At 32.1% G+C, this 26,943-nt stretch overlaps 2 protein-coding genes across 4 annotated transcripts in view; both read left to right on the top strand.

Annotated features, from left to right (window-relative positions):
• Positions 1-719: 719 nt before the first annotated feature.
• On the top strand, positions 720-1,088 carry LOC140442503 (uncharacterized). The gene has a single exon (XM_072533570.1). The coding sequence runs from the start codon at positions 720-722 to the stop codon at positions 1,086-1,088; it is 369 nt and encodes a 122-aa protein (XP_072389671.1).
• An 8,736-nt stretch (positions 1,089-9,824) lies between these two features.
• Positions 9,825-26,943, top strand: part of LOC140441952 (uncharacterized) — a 41,371-nt gene continuing 24,252 nt past the window's right edge. For 2 of the 3 annotated variants that reach the window (XM_072532967.1, XM_072532965.1), the window contains exons 1-6: positions 9,825-10,078; positions 10,145-10,319; positions 14,915-15,084; positions 18,599-18,878; positions 21,729-21,985; positions 25,518-25,830. In XM_072532967.1, coding sequence (XP_072389068.1) covers positions 9,938-10,078; positions 10,145-10,319; positions 14,915-15,084; positions 18,599-18,878; positions 21,729-21,985; positions 25,518-25,830 — 1,336 coding nt within the window. In that variant the 5' untranslated portion in view covers positions 9,825-9,937. The remainder of the gene's footprint in view (positions 10,079-10,144; positions 10,320-14,914; positions 15,085-18,598; positions 18,879-21,728; positions 21,986-25,517; positions 25,831-26,943) is intronic. The other variant, XM_072532966.1, reaches the window with a different exon arrangement.

Genomic DNA, 26,943 nt, shown 5'->3' with positions numbered 1-26,943 from the left:
ATGACGGCGCACCTGTAGGAATATTAAAATTGCATAATGAATCAGGATACATGACCGGAGATTTGTTCATAAGGTGGATGCAACATTTCATTGACCATGTCAGGCCGAATCCTGTGCAGAAAGCATTATTAATATTAGACGGACACTCCAGCCATAAAAGCTAAGAATTAGCTAAACAGAATTCAGTGGTATTACTTTGCCTGCCGGCACACTGCACGCACCGCCTTCAGCCATTGGATGTTGCCCTTTTAGGCATAAATATTATAATCAAGCTGTTACTTATTGGCTTAGAGAAAATCCTGGTCGTGCAATAACCATATATCAACTGTCCAGTCTCTTCCAGAAAGCATATGAGAAAACAGCAAATATTGAAATCGCAATATCACCTATAAATCGTGACATTTTTCCGGAGCATGCATTTTTGCCTAGTGCAACTACAGATGTGCCTGAGGATGTGCTTGGTTCTACTAATAAACCTGACATTGCTTCTACATCTTTACCTGCTGATGTTAATGTTCCTCACGCTGCAACTTACGATCATCATGATGTCCAAGAACCATCGGCATCTGGTTCTAAAGATGAATCTATTGAAGGAATCCTGATGGAATTGGCACCGGTACCTCAGAGTAATGTAAGAAAATCTACCAAACGTAAATCTGGTCAATACTAAGATGTATTAACCGAGAGCCCCTTCCTGAAATATCTCCGCGAAAAAGAAAATGAAAAAAAAAGCACAAGAAATAAAAAGCAGAAAAGGGGACGTCGTGAAAAGAAAAATAGTCAATGATTTAAGTGATGGAAGACGCATTGTGAACAAAGATAGACATCAGACGGAGAGAAAAGGCAAGAGAAATATTGGGACCAGACCAATACTGAACAATATATCAAGTGATGAAGAAGAACCCTTTAGTATTAATGATGATGAACAAGAGGACTGCGCTTGCATTTACTGCAATGATACGTTTAGTAGGTCCAAATCTAATGAAGGATGGTTAAGATGCCAAATTTGCCAAAACTGGTCACATTCAGAATGTGCTGGACTTCCCAAAAAAGCAAAACAATTTATTTGCGAAGTTTGTATGAACTAAAATGTTTAATTTCAATTTTTTTTCTTCTTAAAAATAAAAATTTATATTTATTTTTGTATTTAACACTATTGTTTATGTGTATGCCATTTTGCCCGCACTGGGCGGGCAAAATGGTTTTTTGTTACATTTTGATTTTGATTTTTTTTTAAATAAATCTCTTTGTATGAGTGATTTTTTGTTACTTAGAATAGTAGAAAAATGACCTGGCTATCATTATACATCAAAAGGAATGATTTATCTCTATTTATGTCTCAGATATATGGAAAATAAACTAAGTATGCCATCTTGCCCGCCCTTCCCCTACGCCTATTTTTGGTAGCTTTCGATTTATTAACGCTTTTGTGTGCAAATTTATTTTTGAAATTGATTAATGGATTCTTATCGGAAAGCGTTTGAGACGCTAGAAAGTCCGGTACATACATAAAATGAAAAAAAAACAACATTCTGCATATAACAGTATTCTCGTATTGCAGTTATTTCTACATGCGGTAATAAATAAAGAGTGATATAAGATCTTAGATTTATATTTTTAATTTTCATACTTTATTAAGTTATACCAGTATCGATCTGATTATAGGAAAGCACAATTTAATATTTTATACGATGTTAGATGCATGTATTTTTTGTAACAGTATTTTTAAATAAACATCTATTTTTAGTAGTAATATTTATTGTTCCCGAAGAAAACACCGTAGCTAATGCTTATATATAATTTGAAATTATAACTAAAAATGTATTTCTACGCTTTGTGTAACCCCACAAATGAAAATGACATTCTTTAGTCTACCAGCTCTTACTGAGGAAATTGGGATTATCATGTTACGAAGCAATAACTTCGTCAAGTACTGCATAGCCATTCACAATTTTTGCATGTGATTAACGTGTGAACCGATATTATTTGTCTTGGTTTTTGTTTTCACAAAAAAAACTATTTTTTAATATTTTTTTGAGAAATATTTCTATTCTTTGTATTAACAGATTTTAACATTTTTATTTAACTATTGAAATCAATTCACTAAATATGGATGCATTTATTCAAGAATATGAAGTAGTTGATAAACGATCATGCATATTAGAATCAATGGCAAACTTTAATGCCTTAATTAATAATTATTTATTTTAACCCCTTAATATTATGCATATGAATAGAAGAAATTACTATTTCAATGGGAATAAGCTACAATTAAAGGTTAAAGTACGTTTATTGACGTTTCAATTTCCACTTCGGAAATCGTTCTCAGAGAACGAGTCTCAGATAGAACTTAGACAAGGAGACAGCCTATCATGCCTTCTATTCAATATTGTACTAGAGAAAGCGATAAGAGAATCTGGAATAACAACCAAAGGAACTATTATTAATCGCAGCGTACAATTACTAGCGTACGCCGATGACATCGACATTATTGCAAGAAGAAAGGCGGACGTGGTCGAATCATTCAAAGCGCTTGATGCAGCAACAAAAAGAATGGGACTAGAGGTTAACACTAGTAAGACGAAGTATATGAAAGTATCAAATTATATACAAGCAGCACAACCCGAAGATCTAACGATCGGAACATATACTTTCGAAGGAGTAAGAGCGTTTATATACCTAGGCTCACAAATTAATCAGAATAATGCAGTACGTTCAGAAATTAACGGACGGATATATCTGGCAAATAGAGCCTATTGTGGATTAAAAATTTTTTTAATAACCAGCCTAGTTACAAAAAGAACGAAACTAGTGATATACAGAACTCTTATCAAGCCCATCCTCACCTACGCGTCGGAAACATGGACGATGACAAAGAGCGATGAAGAACGTTTAAGATGCTTTGAACGTAAAATTCTCCGGCATATCTATGGAGGAGTACAGGAGGGCTGATTATGGCGTAGACGCTATATTATTAGGTCCATCAAAATAAACCGGCTGCGGTGGTTAGGTCACATAGAGAGAATGAATGATATGAAGCCGCCAAAACATATTTATAACCAAAGAATAGATGGAGTGAGAAGGAGAGGAAGACCCAGAACACGATTTAAGGATCAGGTGGAGGAAGACTTGAGAATAATGGGAGTACGAAATTGGAAAGCCAAGGCGAAGAATAGGAGAGAATGGAGGCAGGCCAAGACCCACCATGGGTTGTGGAGCCAATAATCATGATGATGACCAATCATTTACACAATGAAGTAAGTTTGTGATCGTTGAACGACATTTGATAAAGCCATGCTGTTGGTGAGGGATGGCATTTTCTTGAAGAAGAAACTCAGACATATCTTCCAAAATAATCGATTCCATGACCTTGCCGACAATATGAACCAGGCTGATTGGACGATAATTATTGCAATCAAGTTTATTTTATGACATAACAATTAACAAAATTAATTAATAAAATTATAAAACACAATAAAAAACCTGAAGAATGGAGCACGAGCGAAGTAATTCTGCTATTCAAAAAAGGAGATAAAAAACAACCAGAAAACTACAGAGGTATAAACTTGTTAAACACTACGCTAAAACTTAAAACTAAAATTTTACAAGTGCTAATGAATCAGAGGATAAGTTTAGCAGATGAACAACAGGGTTTTCGTAGTGGAAGATCGTGTACAGATGCAATATTCGTTATAAAGCAAATTACTGAGAAATCACTAGAGTATAATAGACCAGCATTTATGTATCTGATTGATCTAAAGAAAGCTTTATACAGAGTAAGACTCAAAGATGTAATCCATCTTCTGTATAATAGAGAAGTTCCCCTAAATATTATAAAAACTATCGATAACATCTACCAAAACAACAAAATGAAAGTCAGAATAGATGGACAACTTACAGAACCTATAGAAATAGGCAGCGGAATAAGACAAGGGGATTCATTGAGCCCCATGCTCTTCAATTTGATCATGGATGAAATTATCAAAACCGTTAACAAAGGAAGAGGATACAGAATGGGAAACAAAGAAATCAAAATACTCTGTTACGCAGACGACGCAATATTGATAGCCCAAGATGAAGATAGTCTGCAAAGACTGATTTAACATAAGAGCAAAAGAATTTAATATGACTATCTCATCTCAGAAAACTAAAACAATAGTAGTCAGCAAAGAACCAACCAGATGTAAAATAGAAATTGATGGCATCAGTATTGAACAAGTAATGGAAATAAAATACCTGGGAATTACACTGTCTAGCTATGGAGACCTGGACAAAGAAGTGAGAGATCAAGTACAAAAAGCAAATAGACTGGCAGGATGCCTTAATAATACTATATGGCGAAACAGACACATTGACACAGATGAAGTCAAGAATTTATAACGCCAGTGTAATACCAATAATGACATACGCCCCAGAAACAACGCAAAGGCTACTGGAAACGGCAGAGATGAGAGTACTGAGAAGCATTACAGGAAATGCGCTGAGAGATCGAAAGAGAAGTGAAGACAATATAAGAAAATGTAACGTACAGTGTATAAATGAAATGACAGACAATTTAAAAAGAGAATCGTCAAAATAGCAAGAGATAAGTCACCAATCGGCAGAAGACGTATCGGACGACCGCGCAAAAGATGGAGTGACAACCTTTCAGAGAGGTATTAATCCGCCAATGAACAACCAGAACTGCTTATAAGGAGGAAGAAGAAGTTTATTTCCTTTCTTGAATATAGGAGTAACCGAAGCCAATTTTCAGGTCGAGGGGAGAGGACCTTGATTAAAAGAAGCATTCATTATGAGAGATATAGGGATGGTTACAGATTCTGCACATTGTTTGAGGAAAAAGGAGGTGAGTCCGTCTAATCCAGGTGATGAATTACTGCGTAGCTTCCATAAATGATGTTTAATTGCATCCGGATTGAAAGATATATTATCAAGAGTTTTAGACAAACGTGGGCACATTATTTGAGGAAGGGTATCGTTAGGTTCAATTGTAAAAACCTGAGAAAAGAATAACGATAAACATTCCGAAGTTTCGGTATTCAAAGAACATAAAGACCAGTCAGCTTTTTGAAGTAATGGTATGGAGACTTTAGAATATAAAGATGTGCGAATGTACTGATAAACTTTTACTATTACCACTTGCAATTATAGATTCTTCAAATTCTGTTCTTAACTTTAGCAAAGATTGTTTGACTCGGTTAGAAAAATTACGGGGGGCGAGAAAATCATCAAGGGAATCAGTAAATTTATATAAGCTTTCGCTTATGTCGAATTAAATGGGTAGCTGAGAAGTTAATCCAAGGTTTTAGTCGATTTCTGTATAGCTGCCGTTCAGTTGTATGATCAGAAATTATTGTAGTAGCAGTATAAAGAAAAGGGTCCCACATTGACGATGGATCAGAGTGATTAAGAAAAACAGATTGCCAGTTTAACTGGAATAAAACTGAATTTACATTAGAGAAATCGGAGAAAGTATTGGGATACGTTACGAAATTATTTTTGCAAAGCGGTGTTAAACTAAATTGAATGTGAGCAGTAATAAGCGAGTGGTCAGAAAGTCCCACCGAAGAGAACACTTCAAGTGTAGAAATTAATTGATCGTCGCCTGTGAAAAATAAGTCTAAAATTGAAGGATTATTGTTGGCTCTAAACCTTGTAGGTTCAGTTATCAGTTGTAATAAATTTGAGTTCATAATAAAGTTTTTAAACAAATTTTGGGAATTGATAGTATTAGTTTTGGAAGTAATGGACCGGCTAATCTCTGGAAAATTGAAATCTCAAACAACAATGAGATTTTCAAGGGATGATAATTCCTCAAGTTTGTCAATAAGCATATTGTCCTGAGCAAATACTGTATCCGGAGGTCGGTATATGCAAACTATATTAAATATGAAAGAGTTATTATTAAGAAGTAAGCAAATAATTGCTAAACCGTGTACGTCTATTGTTTTATTACTGATGGAAAAAGTATTGGTAATTTCATTTGCTAAATAGATGCATACTCCTCCCCTTCGACGAGTACCTCTATCTCTACGAAATATAGTAAAATTTTCAATGTTTACAATAGCATCGGTTGTAGAAGAATACAACCACGTTTCTGTTAGGAGAATAATATGAGATTTTAAAAGTTGAACAGTACTTATAAATTAATTTGCAAAAGTCGATCCCAGGCAAGAAAAGAAGAACCAAAGAACGAGGTGAGGAGGTCGCCTAGATCGACTTCCAGAAGCCCGTCACATAGTCCTACTAGAAATACTAGTAGATATTATAGGTCTCTAAGAAATCGATTTCCACAACTGATCACAGAAAAGAAAAAAGATACTCTGGAATCTGAAGTTGCTCATTTGAAAGAGCAACTAGCGATTAGTAAAAATGAAATATAAAAGTTTATAGAACAGGTGTCAATTTTGCAAGAGGAGTGTAAGGCGTAAGGTAACTCGAAATAATGCAAAAACTACACAGTTCAATATGGAATACGAATGCAAGAAATTGATGAAGGGGAAGAATGTGTTAAATAAACAATTACAAAAATTACAAGATGATTTGAACTAATTACAGGTTCAAAGTCGGTGTCAGCAATCAGCATGAGGAACGAGAATGGCTTAAAAATGGAGTAAGACCTATTTGGAAGGAAATAAATAATATAGTGGAACTATAAAGGCGTACTAGGCTCAATGGAAATCTCTGTATCTTTCCAATTGTGTGTTATATTGGAAGTGGGGAAAGTCCCGATGGGGTACGTACAGTTCAACCAGTGGTGCTGCCAAAATCACACATTAAAATTGTGTTGCAAGTACTTCATAACAGCCTTTCTGGAGAACATTTTGGAGTCAAAAGATCACTGGCTAGAGTTCGAGACAAATTTTATTGTATCAATTATTGCCAAGGTGTAGAAGATTGGTGTAGTAGATATTTTCGGTCCACTTCCGATGACTGATAGAAGAAACAAGTACTTAGTTCTCGCAATGAATTATTTTTCAAAGTATCCTGAAATTGCGCCCCTTCCTAACCAAGAAACGACTACAGTAGCAGAAATAACGAGAGTGTCGAGATACAACACTCTGTTTCTAAATAGTTCATTAGTGCGTCAATTTGCTTTTTCTCTTCTTTCGTCATTTGCCAACATTCCAATCCACATATAAAAATTGGCTCTAGCACTTATGGTTGATGGTAAGTCATCAATTTTCGTATTCTTCAGTCAGTTCCGAATCATATAATTTATATTTTCCTCGTCATTTGCTACAGTTACTGGATCTACTGTGAAGAAAAGATCACTGGTTCCCAGTGTCTATTCCCATTCCTTGAATTTCCTTCTCCAATTTGTTCATTTCTCCTGAAAATATATTTTAAATGGCGTTGGAGATAAAAAGCATCCTGATTTACTATTTTTATTGGGAATTAACCACAAATTCAGTTTAAAATACGATGACGGAACGATTTCCACTTCGGAAATCGTTCTTTTTGTATTTTGAGAATTGTTTCGAAAGTGGAAATCCAAACGTCAAATAAACCTATTTCAAACTGAAACGTTCACGGCATTAGAAGCATCAACAAAAAGAATGAGGCTACCGATTAATTATATTAAATGTATGAAAGTGATAAATGATATGCAAGTAGCACAACCCGAAGACCTAACGATAGGAACATATTATACTGTCGAAGGAGTAATAGATTTCATATATCTAGACTCACAAATCAACCAGAATAATTCAGTAAATGCAAAAATTAACAGACGATTATCTGGCCGAACGAAAATGTGAACTTGTTGCTTTTTTCAAAATGACTTATGGCTAGCCAAGCTGTGTTATTTGTCAGATATTCTTGCGAAGTTAAACGATCTCGATGCGATATATTTACTTCAAATGATAAAATTGAAAGTTTTATTATAAAGATCAACATTTGGAAATGTAGGGTCGAAAAAAATTCGTTCGAAATGTTTTCTAGTGTCAACAATTTTATAATCGAGAAAATTCATTGTAAAACTTTTATTGCAAAAATTATTGTAGATCACTTACAAGCGCTAGAAATACAGTTCCGTACATATTTTATATTAAATATTGATTTCCAAAAAATAGTTTGGATTCAAAAGCCGTTTTGGATTGGCTTAAGTGAGATTGATCACCTGCCACTTAAAGCTCAAGAGGAATTTGCTGAGCTTTCGAGTGATATAAACTTAAAACTCAAATTTAAAAAAAAGCCATTGACTGAATTCTGGATCGGAACTGGAACTGAATTTCCCACAATCGCTGTTTTATAGTCGAGTTTTATAAAAAAGACAATCGATATACAAGGATAATATTGGCGAATCTCAACTTTTTCCAATAGATTTACTTAATAAAATAAAATTAAATATCTCAAATTCAAATCATTATTTAACGTCGTTATTGCGTAAAGAATATTTTGCACATTACTAGTGACAGTTGAAAAAGAGGAAAGATCGTTTAGTTGTTTTTCTCGCATAAAAAATGCTATGAGATCTACAATGAAGCAGAATTAGTTAATTGGCCGAGAAACTTTGTATATTGAGCATGATTTGGTAAAAAAATGCGATTTTTCGAAAACTATAGACATCTTTGCCAATCAGAAATCAAAAAAAGCATCCGTACCTATTATAAATATTTTTACTATTAGAAACATAATCAAACTTTAATAAATTTTATGATTTTAATTATTATAATTATTATAATAATTAACATTTGAAATGTTAATTATTATTTATTATTGATAATTTTATTTCTATAAAAATTAAGCATTTTTCTAAGAGCTCTAAAATAACAATGTATACGATATCATAAATCAACAGAGTTATACTTGAAATCCATTCACATTTGAAAAGTTTTGGAGGATGGCAATCCACATTAGGAAAGTAAAGTTTGGGTTATAAATTTTAAGTAAAAAGTTGTCCTTCATAGTTAAAGACCATAAACAACCGTTTGTTACTATGAATACCTAGAGGGACGTATGACTGGAATAACGAAATGTATACTTACGGGACTAATACTCATAGTGGTGTGGTCAGCAATAATAGTTAAGTTAACTCATAAAAGAACAAATAAACTCTATACGTTACAACCATTTCAGATATTATGTTATCAAAAACTGATATTTGCCTAAACGCCTAATTTATCAAAACTAACATTTTCAGAAACAGAACATTTTCAATAAAAAATATTCAATACTTAAGTAGGTAATCCTTTGAAAGAGTCGCTTATATTAAATAAATTTGAAACATGCTATTAGTTTTAATAAAACAATTTTTAATAGTTCAGTCGTCTGAGATTTACTTGTTTAATGACTTTATTTAAATAGTCAATAGATGATTTACACATGGGGAACGAGGTAAAATTACATTAGTCCGACCCTGTTTTTCACGCTGTCACTGTTTGTTTTGAATAGATGGCATTAACGTTCATCAAATTGATTTAATGGACTTGTCATATTTAGATTTTATAAGATATGCGATTAAATTTCCTTATGATAAAATTAAATTTACATACTAAAACATATTAACAATCTTATAAAGTTGTTAAATGTAAATGTGTTTTACATTACTTTTTATATTGAATAAACACACATTCCATCTAGGGACCCTAACACCCCCACTCACCGTTTACAGGTGCCGACACTGATTTTAAATTTTTTATATCTATTCCGCATTACTTATACGTTTTGGCAATAATTAGAGGACACAAACAATTGTTGAGTTAGAATGTTATGAAAGAGATAATATTTCATAAAAAAGTTTTAGTAAATCAAAAATAAAAATATTAAATTTGAATTTGGCGCTTCATTTAGTGTTAATTTCACAGAAAGAAAAAGGAAACGGGATATGTCAATTTTGCCAGTGCTGTCGACTGAGTTGGCTTGGGTTTCGTAGAAAATATAATGAAGTGATTTTCATGGGATAATCCCAATTTTACAGATAACATTAATAGAAATGGAGAACGCGAATCTTAATCAGATTTGCAGGACTTGCAAATGTGTTAGTCCACAGATGCGGTCGCTGTTCGAAGGTTATGAAAATCCTCATCAGAATCCCCGTATTGACGAGATGCTAATGGCCTGTGCTTCAGTTCAGGTAAATGATAAAACGCCTACAATGAAAATATTTACAAATTAAAATTCGGTGATTTGTTCTTGTTAGGTAATATGTGGAGACGGTTTGCCGACTTTAATTTGCCAAGTATGTGTGGAACAATTAAAAAATGCTTTCCTATTCAAAAAACAAGCAGAAAGGGTAGATGTTGGTCTAAGAGAGTACGCAAAAAACCTCAAAGTAAATGAAATTAAACAAGAATTACAGAACTCGGAATTCATGGGTAAGAGTTTCTATTGTATTAAAAAATCAGCTACTTTAAACCTAATATTAAATATCGTATTGCTTATAATATGATAATAATCATTTTGTTTTTATTGTTATTTTAAACTTATTGTATTATTTTAAATGTCTTATGTGTAATTTGGCTATATACCTAAATCATTGTACCATTTGTTTACATTTAAATTTTATGTGTAAATGACTACCGCCTTCAGTTAAGAGGTAATTACCTTAAGGACAATACTGTAGCTTTTGTACTTTTCCTCTATTGAAAAGCTTTCCATTATTTCCAATACTTTCTTTCAATAATTTTGTGTTAATCAGATGAGTGTTCCTTATTTAAGAATTTTACCCCTGTGTTCACATGTGTTTTTTAGTTTGATTTTATATTGACATTTATTTTTCTTTTGATTTTATATTTAGTGGCACCATAAAGTCAAAAATTGACTTTTTTAAAAGCAATCTATTCCAAATTTCTCCTTTGGATTTTGAGGGAGTTTGAAAAATTTTTCTTAGTTGTACCTAGTACCAATATGATATAGTGCAATAGTGGCATTGTTGATTTTTAAGCTATCATTTATTTTCAAATAAACAATAAACCCAATGCAATGAGGTATTGAAGGACCCAATTATCTGTAGCTTTCATGATCTTTGACTTAAATCCAAATTGAATAGGGGTTTCCTTTCACTGGTTATCATACAAATAGTTAGACAGGTGGATAGTAATTGACAACACAATTTCAAGAATGACCTGTTGGGTCCTTAATAAAGTAGGAGTAGGTATATTTGTTATAGGATTTTTTAGTAAATAATTTTTGGGAAAAGTATTTCTACACTATTCACAACATTTTAATCCAACACATCAATCTGTTACTTTAACACACTCAAAAGAGTTAACAAAAGTAGATGGTAAAAAACTGATTGTTCACCAAGACTAAACGAAGACCACATTGCTCAAGTCAGCATCTTCATTGGGGCTGGATAAGGATATAGATGATAGAAAAGTACAGATTAATGACAAATAGATAAACAATAGATAGATAATTGGATTAAACTGCAAAACAAAATGGGTGCCAATGAGTTTTAACCCCAAACTCATGAAGGAACTCAAGATTAAATAAACTAAACATTATATTAACATTTCTCTTAAAGACATCAAATAAATATGTCAGAAAATATATCAACGAATTACCAAAGCAAATCATACAAATTGATACATTTACCATAAGCTGTAAAAAGGTTACATTTTCAATAAGATACTTCAAAAGATTTATATCGTCTGTCAAAAGTTATATGTCAAAAGATTTATATGTCACAATAAACAATTATGTTTAAGTATTTAAACTTTCAAATTTAAGCAAACATGAATTTATTATACACTCAAAATTTGCAATTTATATGTGACCATATTGTCATCAATAATCTTATATCTAAAAAGATTACAGCTCTTAAAATCCGAGAAAACTTAATTAAACAAATTATGTTACTAATAATCTCTTAGAATGTCTCAAAAATTAATAAACGAAAATAAATATGAGCTCTAATCTGGCAAAAACGTAAAGCTTTTTGTTTTTGCCTAAAATATAATACAGAAAAGAATGACAAATAACATTCTTTTAATAGCCGAAAAATATACTACTTTTCAATATATATTATAATAATTGATATATAAAATAAAATACTTTATTACTTAAGTTACAAGACGTAATATACAGATACATCTGTAATTAAACATAAAAAAATGAATAGTCAATAATAAAACTTAATGGCACTCACATTACAGCTCGATGACATTTGTATGTCATCGGTTTAGAGAATAACAGATGTTAACATCAAAAAACAAGTGGATATTCAAATACCTCGATAGAGGGATGAGGGTTATTGTCCTCACAATTTCTTCACCCTCTTGGGCAAATAACTAGATGTTATTAGGAAGTGTATTGCCCTTTCAGCAGAAATCAAATAGTAAAAAAAGCTCAGGGTGTGTAGCGGCATTAAAGTAAATTGTCAATCAGATTCTATAAATATACAAAAAAAAGGATCACTTAATATTGCAATTAATTAAAAAAAACAGAGGATCAACTTACCACATAATATGTGAGTTCACAACAAAACTTTAAACAATGAAAATATTAATGTCTGAATGCACCTTGATATACAAATAACTGGCAACTAAGAATGATATTGGATTTTGGCTCTTTTATAAGTTAGACAATACTAATTAATTTTTGAGGAGGGATATACAGTTTTATAGTCTTGGTTCTCATGAGAAAATATTAACACTTTAACTTAATTATAGGCCAAAACTAATAGAATTCTAAGAGTGATTATGTAAAATCGCTCTAAAGTGGACTAAATTAGAGAGAACCGTGCAAGGGTGCATGGAAAATTATGAATACTCTAACCCCAAACGTAATTTATCAAGAAAATAGAGCTTTTAAATACACACACTTGACATATTTGAAGTGATAAAAAACAAGATCTAGATAGAGGGTTAACTGAAAATACAGTTTCATAAAATGTTTTCAACTTAAAGAAATTGAAACGTCACAATATGATTGTGTTAATTTTATATTGGTATTAATTGAGAATTACTGGAAGAGAAGTTTTTGCCATGTCATCTGATAACATCTGATGTTAAAAATATAATTGTAATATTCACTTAAAAATATAACTTTGTCATATGTGCTTTGAAAACCTGTTGGGATATAAAGATATAAACATACACCAAATGTAAGCCAAACTTAAAATATTAATTTATGCATATTCCTCACTATATTTATTTTAGTAAATATGGAATAAGAAGGGAAATTATATGTAAATACTATACTTAAGTCGCCAGAGACAAAAATACCTCGGAATCTCTAAAAATCAGATGAACAAGCTGAATTTTGCAAAGAATGTAAATTTTGCAAAAATATGTCCCTCTTGGTGGGGGAAATGGAAAAAAATAGATTTACCAAGAATCTGTATGCTGTAGAAACAAACTGTAGAAACAATGAAGTGACTGGTGATTTTGAATGTGCTCAAAATCAATTTTAAATAAAATTTGTATTAACTCGATGGTAAAAATTCGATATATTTTGGTCAGAGTGTCCTACCGACAAGAATCAAAATAAGTTTTAAAGGTGAAGAGTGCAGCTTTTGCATGCATATTTTGTATTTTTCCACAAATGAAATCAGTTTTTATACAGGTGTAAAATAAATAAATGTTTATGGAATATCCATTTTTTAGAGCATAAGCTTGAAAACCTATAGTATGAATTTTTTTTAGTTTTGGCAACAAATGTGAGTCATTTGAAATATGTCTAAAAAATGCCGAATTTAAGCTTTCACATTACAAACTAAAACATACACAAGTATGTCGTTCGAAACTACAAAACTTCAGCTACAAACCGTCTTCGTGAAAGCATTTCCTGTGACGTGCGATCGTTTGTTATGTAAAAGTTTAAATTCAGCATTTTTTTAGGCACATTTCAAATGCCTCACATTTGTTGTCAAAACTCAAAAACCGAAATTTCATGCTTTGACGATTAGGCTCTAATGTGACCAGTCAATAAAAGTGATAAATCTTATTAATCTCATGAGAATCATAAAAAATGGCAAAAGTTGCACAATATTTATTTATTTAACACCTTTATAAAAACTTATTTCATTTGCGACAAAACACAAAAATTGTATAAAAAAGCTGCACTGTTTAGTTTTAAAATGCATTTTGATTTTTGTAGATAGAATACTCTGATCAGAAGATATCGAATTTTTAATGTCGAGTTGACAAAATTTAAATTTTATTTAAATTTTGATTTCGCGTGCTTAACTGACATTCTAAATAGCCGGTTGCTTCAAGTATTGCTTCTGAGAGAATGGTTCATTCTACATAAAAAGTGCTAATAACTATTTTTATTCAAAAATATAAAATTTTTTATTTGAAACATTTTTCAGTCACATACAGATTCTTAGTAAACCGATTCCCCCCCCCCCCCCCACCTAAATTGTGGTGTTTTAGGGGGAAGCCGGAGGTAGAAGTGTTAAACTTTTTTGCATCTTTTTTTGAATTTTTTTAATTGACATTTTCAGCAAAATTCAGCTTGTTGGTATGATTTTTAGAAGTAAAATCTCTAATGACTGGACTACTACCAAGACTCTAGTGTTTGTTCAAAAAAAAAAAAACGAAATGGTTAGAATATGAGAAGAAGAACTGTTGAATATTGAACCCAAAATTGAATAGGGTTCTTCCTTATATCCAGAGGAACTGATGTTCTTCAAGATATTGGGACATTTTATCCAATAAAAGAGATGAGAAGACCTATTCATCCCAAATTACATAGGGTTTTTCCTTACATCAAGAGGAACCTATGTATCATGTTTCAAGACTAGGACTTTACCTCCAGTAAAAAAGAAAAGGCATACTAATATGAGAATAAGAAGACCCATTGACCCAATAATTTAGTAGGGTTCTTCCTTACATCAAGAGGAACCTACATACTATGCACTGTAGATATAAACATATTTATGTAAATGTTCTAGATTTTTTATATCTTTTATTTCAAGACATATCTTAAGTACATAATTTTAGTATATTTTTATTTATTTTAGAATCTCTTAACACACTTGACAGTATTCTCAATGAAACAGCTAAAGACCCAACTACTACCGGAGAAACAGCACCTCCCCAGAAATTTGAAACAGATTACATACAGTTTATGGACAACAATCAAATGCTTCTCACATGTCGTGAATGTGCAAAAATGTTCACTACATTAGAGGTAAAGTTTTAATAAATATTTAAACTCAATACTCAATGCAGATATTGATCTCGTTATGGTGAAAAAGCAAGATAGTATATCCTTAAGTTGTCTGAGAGATAACTGATTTTCCCTGTTAATGTTTGATTACCATAATAAGCTTTGTTAGACCATAATAAGCCAACTTGTTTTAATCGATAGATTATAATGCTAATATTCTACACTCAGGTGCAAAAAAACTCAACAGAAAATTTTGGTTAAATTCAAAGTATTTCGGTTTTTTTATTTTTCAAGCCCTATTTTGATGATTTTTTTAGCACACTGTGTAAAAATCTATAAATTTTAATTTAGTATAGTGAGTTTTTTAATAAAATCTTGTATTTGACTTATTATACAGGGTTAATCAAAAGGTGGTTTTTTATCCTAACTTTGAAACATTCTGTGGAATAATTCCGTTAGAGGATTTTCGTAAAACCTTGTTTTTCGGTTGCAACCATGTCTTCTAAGTATTATGTTTTTTGTTTCATGTGAAAATATAGATTGGTTTATTTTTAGAAGCGAAATAACTTTGCCACCCACAATTTACGACTTTTCCTATTATTACCATTATCTTTCGTATTAATTTGTAATAAAACGATGGGGGCTTTGGTGACTGATATCGAAGAAATGTCATATCGACATCCCAGAAGCACTATATTTAAATAATGATTAAAAGCAACGACGTGATCTTGGGTTTTAATAACAATGATAACAATAACAAAACATAAAAAAACAACTTAACTGTCACTTAACCTAAGTACGCAAATAACAAAGAAAAACTACTAAAAAGTAACTTAATACTTTGTATTGCCTGCCCTAGCCTCTATAACTGCCTGTACACGTCGTCTCATGCTGTCTATGAGGTTGCGAATATCATCTTGCTGGATGTTTTGCCATTCCTCTTCTAGAGCCAAGCGAAGTTCGTTAATTGAGGCTGGTGCGACTTCGCGACCTCTAATATTTCTACCAAGCATGTCCCAAACGTGCTCTATTGGGTTCAGATCTGACGAACACGCTGGCCAGTTCACTTTATTAATACCAACTTCCTCTAAATATTGCGTGACACACATTGCAGAGCGGGGTCGCACATTATCTTGCATGAATAGAAAATCATCGCCGATATATTGAGAAAAAGGTACTACGTGATTCGCTAAAATTTCCTCAATATACCGGTGTGCAGTCAACGAACCCTCAATAAATACCAATTCAGTGTGCGCCTATCGGGATATTCCTGCCCATACCATCACCGAACCTCCTTCATGGTTAACGCGGGGACTGAAAGCACCTTCCGCAAATCTCTCTCCAGTTCGACGCCATACTCGTTCTCTCCCATCTGATGAGTGAAGACAGTATCTCGACTCATCCGTAAAAAGAACATTACTCCATTGTCCTAAATTCCAATGTAAATGTTCCCTGGAAAATTGTAGTCTAGCCACTCTGTGCCGTGGAAGTAATTTGGGCCCAGTTGCTGGTCTGCAACTTTGCAAACTAAATTCATGTAATCTTCGACGAACTATAAATACACTTACATTATTGCCTCGAACCTCTTGAAGCTGATTTCTTGTTTGCACCGCTGTTAAATGACGACCGCAAAGCGTTCATCTCGTATAAAACGATCATCTAAAGCGGTAGTTTTGCGCTTCCTGCCACTTCTCGTTTTACGCCTGTCTGTTCCAGTTCATATAAAACGTTCCACTACCTTTTGGATGGTAGAGCGATGAGTGTGTAGTACTCTACCACATATTCATAATTTCGCCCATCTTCAACCAGAGCAACGGCTTTCGCACAATCTTCGACACTAAGAACCATGATCAATCATAAGTAAAAAAATGTAAGTGTCAATATGACATAATGATAACAGTCACCAAAGCCACCTCGTCGTATTATAAAATAACTCCAAAATAATCATAATTACAAAAGTAATAAATTGTGGATGGCAAATTCATTTGGCTCTAAAAAATGAACTAAGGCATATTTTGACATGAAATAAAAAACACAATGCTTAGGAGACATGGTTGCAACCGAAAAATAAGGTTTTACGAAAATTCGCAAACGGAATTATTCCACAGGATGTTTCAAAGTTAGGATAATAAAACCACGTTTTAATTAACCCCGTACAATAAGTCAAATATAAAATTTTATCAAAAAACTGACTATACCAAATTAAAATTTATAAATTTATACAGTGTGCTAAAAAATCTCAAAATAGGGCTAAAAATAAAAAATTTAAATACTTTGAATTTGACCAAAATTTTCTCCGTTGCGTTTTTTTGCATCTGAGTGTATGTTTAAAAGTTTATCAAAACATTTCCACGGAAACCTATTCATTGCCTATTTTAAGACAAAAGTTATTTTTGTGATTTTTTAGTTTAAGTTCCTAAGAACTTCTACTGTAATATGTATATATTTTTCTGAAGCTATTTTCTTGTGGCATTTTAAATTAGATACTATTTTATTGGGAATAAGCCACAATTGAAGGTTAAAATAAGTTTATTGAAGTTTCAATTTCCCCTTCGGAAATCATGTATATATACATATAATCGAAATACAAGCATGTATGTTTTGTTTTTTTAAATTCAATATCCAACCTAATGAAAAATGTCCTCGAAAAATGCTAAAATTGGCTTTTTTCGGTAGTTTTAATTGTTTATTTGCATTTTACGCTTAAAATAAACAATTAACGAAGAAATTACTAAAATAACTTTTATCTTAAAATAACCCAATTTATTGAAAAAGCGATTTCGAAGCAAAATAGCAATTTTTTAAAATTTTCTTAAAAATTGTTATAAATAAATAAGTCTCTATGGTAAACTTTCGGTAAACTTTTAATCAAAGCATACTACTATCATAATGTATCGATTAAAACAATTTTCAGTTGGTGGGTATGTTTTTCAACAAAAGCCAACCGCCTATATAAGTATACCTATAAGTATCAGGGATGTTCCAATAAATTTTGAAATATGACAATTGATCAAGTTAGTAAAGTCATTTTCACACTTCAGGATATCAACATTTAATTTTGGATGGCGAAGCGATATTCTTCAAACCAACCAACATGTTTTGCTGGTTTTGTGAATTTAATTATTGGCCCTATACTTTTATATTGTTCTAATTTAACATTTCTTCAACAAAGTCTTGTTTTACTGGGTATACAAAAAGTAAAAATTCATTTGTGGTATTTAAAAAGACATCTTTTAAGATTGTAGAATGTGAAGAATTATACAGGGTGGAACAATAACAGTCCCTTGAAAATACCTTTGGCGAAAGAGCTATTTCTGATAAACATTTTCCATACATGTCAATTTTGTTTTGAAATGGATAAAGGGCCATCGCCCATTAACAATCTTAAATGTAAAGGTAGATCAAGTGGCTATTCAAAGTTCTTCATATATTTCATATTACAGATGTGAACTTAGTTAATATATTTACTGATTACTAATGTATAAAATATATAAATGTAAGGCTTTTACTCAATTGTCTTATTTCTTTAATGTAGGGTTTACGTTGCCACAAACGCATACACACTGGAGGTATGTACAAATGCAAACAATGTGACAAAGAATATACAAGACTTAATCACCTGCAGCGTCATGAACAATCTCACAATAGAAGGAAAGTCCATGTTTGTAGAATTTGCAGTAAAACTTTGACAAGAATGGAACATCTAAAAAGACACTTAGTGACACATTTACGAGAAAAACCATTTTCCTGTAAAACTTGTAACAGAGGATTCAACAGAATTGAACATTTACATAATCATGCTCCTAGATGTAAAGGTAAGAAACATATATCCAGTTCTTCCAAAACAGTTATAGTTTCTTATAATATCTATATGTATATATCCCATATATTTTATGTATACCCTACATTCGTTTGTATCTTTATTGCTTGTGTTTAACCTTACCCAATTTACATATAGTCTTAATAACAGTGTTAGTTTTTTGTGCTTCCTAAACTGGAAATATTGTTTAAAGATCAATATTTCGATGAAATAGAGAATTCAAATGAATGTGCCGATGACACTGGAAGCTAAGTGAATTGTAGAACCACTTTAATGACTTAAAACATCAATAAGAGCGTGTTGTTAAAATGAATGGGGATTATTTCCAACGATGCGGTTGGAAGAAAAAAAATATAAAGCATTACAAAATTATGTACGAAGGTCAGATACTTTTAAGTCAAATCTTGTAGGCTATGTATACAGATTGAACGAATTTAAAACGGAACATACGAAATCAATGTATTTCGGCTCGACTCCGCTCTAGGTGGTTGGCCAACAAAAGGTTGTCAAATAATTCTATTATAAAAATCCAATACTTCAGCGGGCTGCTGGATTCTGAATTCATTCAAGAACAAGTCAAAACTCCACCCAAATAGGTTGCCTAGAATCACTGTGAAAACTAGACTAAACAAGCAGTTATTATGCTGTCAAACCACCTATCGCTTTTTTATAGTCCAAGAGATAGAACCAAAATTTTGAACTGATCAGTAATATGACATTTCTCTATTGGAATATATTCATTGTAACTGGGTTAAGACTTTGCCTTACAGGCGGACGCCCCTCGTGGTACAGGGGGTGGCTATACAGGGATGAAGTTGTCATTTTTTTCGGAAAAATTAACGATCGATAATATGGCTGAAAATTTGCCCAGAGTAAGATCTTGGTATAACTAGACGAAATCCCAAAGGGCGGACGCGAGAGTGGATACATAGGGGTGGCGGACAGGGGTGAAGTTGCAATTTTTTGGGGAAAAATTAACGATAAGTAATATGTCCGCCATTTTCATGGCTCATTATTTAGCCCCTAAAAACTATATCCAAAAGGGCAGACAGCTGGGTTGGTACAGAGAGCCATAAAACGGGGTCAAATGTACCACTTGACTGCGCATTTTAGGTCTCGGTAACAATTTTCAAACGGATTTTATTATGATATTTTTATACCGATTGATTTGAAAATTTGTATGCTCACTTCTGTTATTATTTTGAAAAGCGTCAAGTAGAGTTTTCCTCAAAATTTTCCAAAAAAATTTCTCGTCAATCCTGTTCCATATAAGTGACATATGAAAGTTTCTAAGGTTTTAAAAACTTCATTACAATCGAAGTCAGTTTCACCAAGTTGGATAAAAGCATCTTGATACTTATTACATTTAGCGCATGCGTCTAGAATTACTGATCTAAATGGAACGCGCATCATTATTATTTTAATATTTTAAAATAATAATGATGCAAAATAAATGTCCAATCAGAATTTGTAAAATTATAATTAACTAATGAAAAAAAAATTCAATCAATTTGAAAGTTAAAAAAAATATTGAAAATATCTACAAAGTAAATTTCAAAACTTAAAAAATTGATAATTCCACCATTAAATTGATTTTTATTAATAATTATTTGTAAAATGTTAAAGGAATTCTACAAATTGAATTTTACCTATTGATAAATAGAAATAATATATTTTGTATTTGATTATTAATGTAATAATAAATCAAATTTTTCTTATATCTGAACAACCATTATTTATGCAATATAAATTTAAAAACCTTTTTATTGTAATAAAAAATAAGTAAAATTACTATTTGTTATTCTGAAAATATTCAATAGTTAACATTATAAAATTACTTTAATTTAATAAAATTACTTAACCGGTTTCATAATTAATTTTTATCAATCATCATATAATTTCAATTGATTATTATATTGAAAATATTTTTTTTTGTTTTTCATTCTAATATCAAACATTTATTCAATTAAAAATTAATTCGTAAAATATTTATATTTAAGAAAAAAATGTGATTTGTAAAGTAAATATGACTTTAGTTTGAAAAAAAAACATTATCATAATATCATTTTAAAACTACCAAATATTCTATAAAAGATTCAGGCGATGACGTAGAGTTTTATCAAATGTTTTGGAAACATTGTTTTATTACTGATCAGTTCAAAATTTCAGCTCTATCTCTCCGACTATTCGGCAAGCTCCTCTTTCCTTTACCTAAGCCTAAGCAGTCAGATGGATATTTTGAGCGGTGTTGCCAATCTCATTCCTCTAGATGTTTTTCAAATAAGGTGTTCAAAATATTTACAGGAAAGAAAGGAAATAACTACAAACCATTAAGTTTATTTTTGTTATTAGTCTGTTGTAGTAGATTGGTAAATACAATGAAAAATATAGGCAAATATCCGATTTATTTAAAGATACGAAGAAGATATAACGCTCAAAAAGATCCGCAAATCGGATTATTACACGGCGATTGGCAACATTGACTTTGGGCGGTGCTATAGAATATGGTGCGTCCTAAAAGGAGACAGATAGTTGAACGATATTTTATACAATGTCTATCACCGGGTATGGATTTATTTTTGTCCAAGTTTTATATTGGTCCACTATTTCAAATGCAGTTCAAACAGACATATATTAAATTGTATGTTCCGTTTTAAATTCGTTCAATCTGTATATTATTTCGTGGAAATGGCCAAAATCTCAAACCACGTCATTTTTACTGCACATACTATATAGACTAATTAGGTCTTTTTGGATGACTATAATCGCAGTATAGCCAGAATTTTTTGAATGAAATACATCCAAAGCTATTCAAAATGTTATTCTAAATTGTTCTTTTATGTAGGTGATACTGTTTACCCATGCGATATTTGCAATAAAGCCTTCAACCGCGAAGACAGTCTTGAAGTTCATAGGAAAATGCATGATTCAACCACTCCGAAATTACCTACAATTGAAAACTTGGATAATATTGAAGATCATTACTACCAGATCGATCAAGACCCGTCTATCGACTTTTCTGATCATGAGCATTCTGATGTTGATGATTGCTTTGAACCTCAAGTTGAAGTTACAGAGACAACTGAAGATGATAAACTCAAGGTTAGTATAATCCAATTAGTAGTAATATTATAATATAGAGCGTACGCCGAAAATTAAAAAAACATCGAATATTTCTAAGACACATTTTTTGTGAAAAAATATAAGAAAACGGCTCGGGTTTTATTCCATGGCAGACATAGTTCTAGTATATTCTTAACTGGCGTACCTCCCTTCTCACCCCACCACTACTATTATAAATACAATTTAAATAAAGAAAGTATTTAGTGTTCCTACAGAAACATACACTCGAATTGAGAAATTTGTGACAAGCTATGACAGAACTGTAATTTAAATTTTTAGATTAATAATTTAGTACATTTGAAATAATTTAATCTATTCTTCAACTAAAAGTATGAATAAAATAGTGCATATTATGTCTATAGTTGCCCTAAATAAATAAATCCGGGTTAATTTTTCTATACACACCAGATAAAATGTCACTGAACAGCACTGGTTCCGTATGTGGTACAATTAAATAGTACAATTAAAGATCCTTTGACTTAGCGCCTAACGATTTCTTTTTTTGGGTTTTTCTCAAAGAAAACATTTATAGGCATCAGTTTAAAAGGACCACAAACCTAGTCGAATTAAGGGCAAAAATACTTTATTTCTCTGCAAGCATTACACCAGCCCTACTCCAAAATATGAGGAGAAATCTGTATGACAGATTTGGTTACTGTTTATTACAAGGAGGTGGAATATTTGAGCCCTTATTTCAGTAATCTGCTTTCCCAATTTTTATTTTTTGTTAGGTACATTTTATGAAGTTTATAGGTTCTTAATTAGGTATTATCGTTTTCATCGTTCTTGGCGTGTGCGTGTAAAACACTTGCAATAAGTTGTTTCATCTGTCTTTCCTTGTCTAAGCTCGATTCGCTTACCTCCTCCAGTGGCGGAGCAAAATGTAGCATGTCAAACGAAATAATAGTTATAAAAGAAAATTATAAATTCTTTTTCATTAAATTTCTAATAACGGAATATACGTATAAATTGCGAAGAAGTATTTTTCTAGCTTGCAGTACAATAGGACAGGATATAACGAAAAGTACATTTTAAAAGGATTTTGAAATATACCCAAAAAAGTGTTAATTATTTAACCCACTTTAATTAAAAAATGATACAGATTTTTTAAGTTTTAAGCACTGTAGCGAATTCTGAACTGTTACAACGTACTGACCTTTATTAATTAGCTAATCAGTCAGCGTCTTCACTGGAACTGTCTTCATCATTGGAATCTTCCGCCAAATCGATGATAATCCTACTTTCATTTTCATCATATTTGACCATTTTTGCCCAGTCGTCCTGAATTAATTTTTCAGTATGGTTAACACAACTCGCCCACACTGTAGGTGTTGCCTCAGCTAATGCATCGTCCCAAACTTTTTTCACTGTTTCATCTCCACGTCCATGTTCTCCAATATGACGATCATAGTATTGTTTAGAAATGCCCCAGACCAACTCAATCGGATTATATTGACAGTGATATGGAGGCAATCTCAAAACCTGATGCCCATGTTCTTGGAGTAGCTCGTCTATAAAGTACCTGGTATTTTGTGGTTTATTCTGGCGACAAAGACTCAATAGCTCTGTCTTGCCCGAATCGTCGTCAAAAATTATTTTTTTCGCTCGTAACCATTCTTGTAAGTCCGATTTTTTCCAACTGGATTCGGTAACTTTTCTATTAAAGAGCTATGGTATGAGGCATTATCCATAATAATTAGAGATGGTTCCTCCAACATTGGTATCAGCTTTTCGGAGACCCACTTTTTAAAAGACTCTTTATCCATATAATCATGATAGTCTGCACTCTTCGATTTCGTAGAAAACAGTAATCCAGCATCTTTAACAAATCCTTGGCTACTTCCGGCATGTAAAACAACAAAGCGTTTACCGTATTTTCGTGTCCTTTTCTGATGCTTTTCACCTGTCATCTTGCCAAGTACGTTTATATGCCCCTTTTAGGAATATCCATGTTTCATCTAAAAAAACAAACTAAAGTGGGCTTGGACTTAAAAAATTTCTCATATAATGCCTCAAAAAATACAGTCGTTTGGAGACAATACATGGTTTCTCACATAGCACTCGTCTACTATTTTCTAGTTTGTATGAAAACCCACAATTTTTCATAAGACGCCACAAACTTGTATCAGAACCGTCATAGAGATGCTTGTTTCTTAATTGTGTATTTAGAACTTTAATTGTAACGTGCTCCCCTTTTGCTTTCATGCCATACAGTACATTTCTAATCTCTCCTTTTATAGTATCGCTGACATCATTAGTCTTTTTTTTTGTACATTACGTGACTCTCCTGGTGTAGTAAGAGCTGCCCCTGTCTTGTATTCACTCTTTATTCTTGTCACTGTGCGAAGACTGATTTTCAAAGCGTCCGCTACTCGTTCATGTACCGATGATAACGAAAGCAAAGGTCCGTTGTTTTCTTTTTCTTTTTTAAAATACTCCAATAAATGAACTACACATTGTCGCATTTCTCCTGTTATCGTTTTTCCCGGCATTTTTTTTTATTAAATAATTGCTACAATTATAAACCTATTAGCCAGCTCATTCAAGAACAATGCCACAAGTCATTGCAATGGGTATCGGAAGAGAGAGAGTTAATTTATAATAAACTGGAATTTTTAAGGTGTCGACAGTATTATTTTATGTAATGGAATTCCACACAGTAAGAGCTCAAACTATTAATTAATTAAAAACTGTTATAAAACCTATTTCATCAGCTACTTCAAACCTGCACAGATCAGGGTAACATGTTAAAAAAAAACACGTCACTGCCAGCTATCTTTATTCGTAAAGAGGCCGAACTTATCACCGACACCGTATCGGCCAAACGCATCGGTTTTATTGCTACAATACTGGGAGACGTGAGTGGTCTCTTCATTCCCTTCTCATCGCACTTTACCATGACGAACGTGACTCGCACAATTGAATTACGCATCTGTGTATCAGAGAGAGACGAATATTAAAAATTCCGTAGTAGCTTATTTCAGGCACACGCCAAGAACGATAAAAACGAGTATAGTATTTTTTATGTTTAAGTTTGGAAGAATTTTATTGTTTTTTTTTGTATTTAAAAGTACAAACGATGCTTATTCTGATTTTTTTCTTTTTTCTTGTCTTATTGTTATAAGGATATTACTTATTTACTTACTTATTTATTTGTATTGCTATTAAGGCTAAAAAATAACCAAAAAATTTGTTTTAGAGCATTATTATAAATATACTATAGAGATGGGATTGCAATAAATCTTAATTCCTAGGGTCAACAAAACAATGTCGTTATCTGTATATGGATAGGAATGTATGATGGCTGCCATGGCGTCCTACGTGGAATAACAATTAAACTAATATTTTTTTGTGTCAAAACATGTGTCTTATATATTCGAACTGTTTAGTTTTTATTTGGCGCACACTTTATATAGTTTTGACTATTACACTTATATTTCGCAAATATTTTTATATTATATACTCAATTTAAACATTTCATTCAAACTTAAGATAATATGTTTTTAAAAAGGTTGCTGCTGAAATTTCAACTCACGAAGAAAACCAGGATGATGAAAGTATACACAGTGATGGTTCTATTGGTGGTGGCGATATTGGCATTGACATAGATAATGATAATGAGTCAGATGAAGATGAAGAATTTGACGAGGAGAAAAAAGATAATGATGCTGACAGTAGTATGGAAAAAGATCAGAAAGATTTAACATGTATCGATGAGGAAGAAAACGAAGATAAGAAAGAAGTTAAAGTTGAAGATGAAAAACCAGATATTGATGAAGATGAGCAATTGCTTAAAAATGTTATTGCCGAAGTGGAAGGTGAAGGTAAGTTATTAATTTTTTTATGTTATTTATTTAGTTATAAATGTAAATAGGTAGATAAACTACAAATCTCTTTTATTTGTCATAGTATCTTAATAATTCCGGTAATATTTCTTGATTAACCCAAAGACTTGGGTTTATTCTGGAGCACTTACTGTTCCTGTTCATCCTAATTTCACGGACATTGTTGCTTTGAGCAGGTTGTTTTAGTATAAAGTCGTCGAGAAAAATCCGAAGTGGAACTTAAGACCCCTCCACAGAATGACAATTTTATTCAGTGATTTGACCACAATGGTTTTTAAAATGTTTTTTACAAATTCCGAAATTATTCAGAGAGACTGGTAGTACATATCGAAAGGTGATTGTCTAAACATACAAGTAAAACTTTCAGACACTTTCTTTGGCCACCTGTCTCCATTTATATAACTTACATGTACTTACCATCTCAAACTTTGGCTGCAATGGTGTCAAATTATTGTTGTCTCAATACCCATTCTCCATTAACAGTCTCAATATCCATTAACAGTAGCTTTTTTTTTTAACTGTAACAAGCTCCATAAGTTGTGATGCTTTTGACTATGGTCTTATAGATCTGAGTTGTGTATCTTGTGTTATTTTTGTGTGTTCCACAGCAAGCAATTTAGTTGTTTTGTCACCTCCTTACCTTGTTCAATTCGTTTCTCAATTTCAATCTTACTAGAACCTTCTTTAGTAATTTTAACTCCAAGGTACTTAAATGACTCAACATTAAAGGGTCAAATTAAAGGATGTTATCCAATTATTGTACACAAGAGAGATACCTCTAGTAATAATCAAAACAATCAATATCTACCAGAACAACACAATAAAAGAAAAAGTAGAAGAACTAACCGATCCTATTGAAGCTGGCAATGGGATAAGACAGGGAGATTTCCTGAGTCCTCTATTGTTCAACCTGATGATGGATGAAATAATAAAAAAAGTAAGACTTAAAAAGGGGTACCAAATGGGAGTAAAATAACTTATAATAATCTACTAATCAGACAACGCTATAATAATATCATAATCTAATATTCACTAATAATCTAGTATTCACTGCCTTCCCTCGCTTAACCGTTTCCATCTCTCTCTGGTGTT

This window comes from Diabrotica undecimpunctata, chromosome 5, assembly GCF_040954645.1.
Source record: "Diabrotica undecimpunctata isolate CICGRU chromosome 5, icDiaUnde3, whole genome shotgun sequence".
In the NCBI taxonomy this organism is placed as follows: Eukaryota; Metazoa; Arthropoda; class Insecta; order Coleoptera; family Chrysomelidae; genus Diabrotica; species Diabrotica undecimpunctata.
Note: the sequence above shows the minus strand (reverse complement) of the source record. Positions and strands in the feature narration are given on the sequence as shown.

Coding starts and splice junctions, on each gene's coding strand:
- LOC140442503 (XM_072533570.1), top strand. CDS start 720: ATGAAAAAAAAAGCACAAGAAATAAAAAGCAGAAAAGGGGACGTCGTG.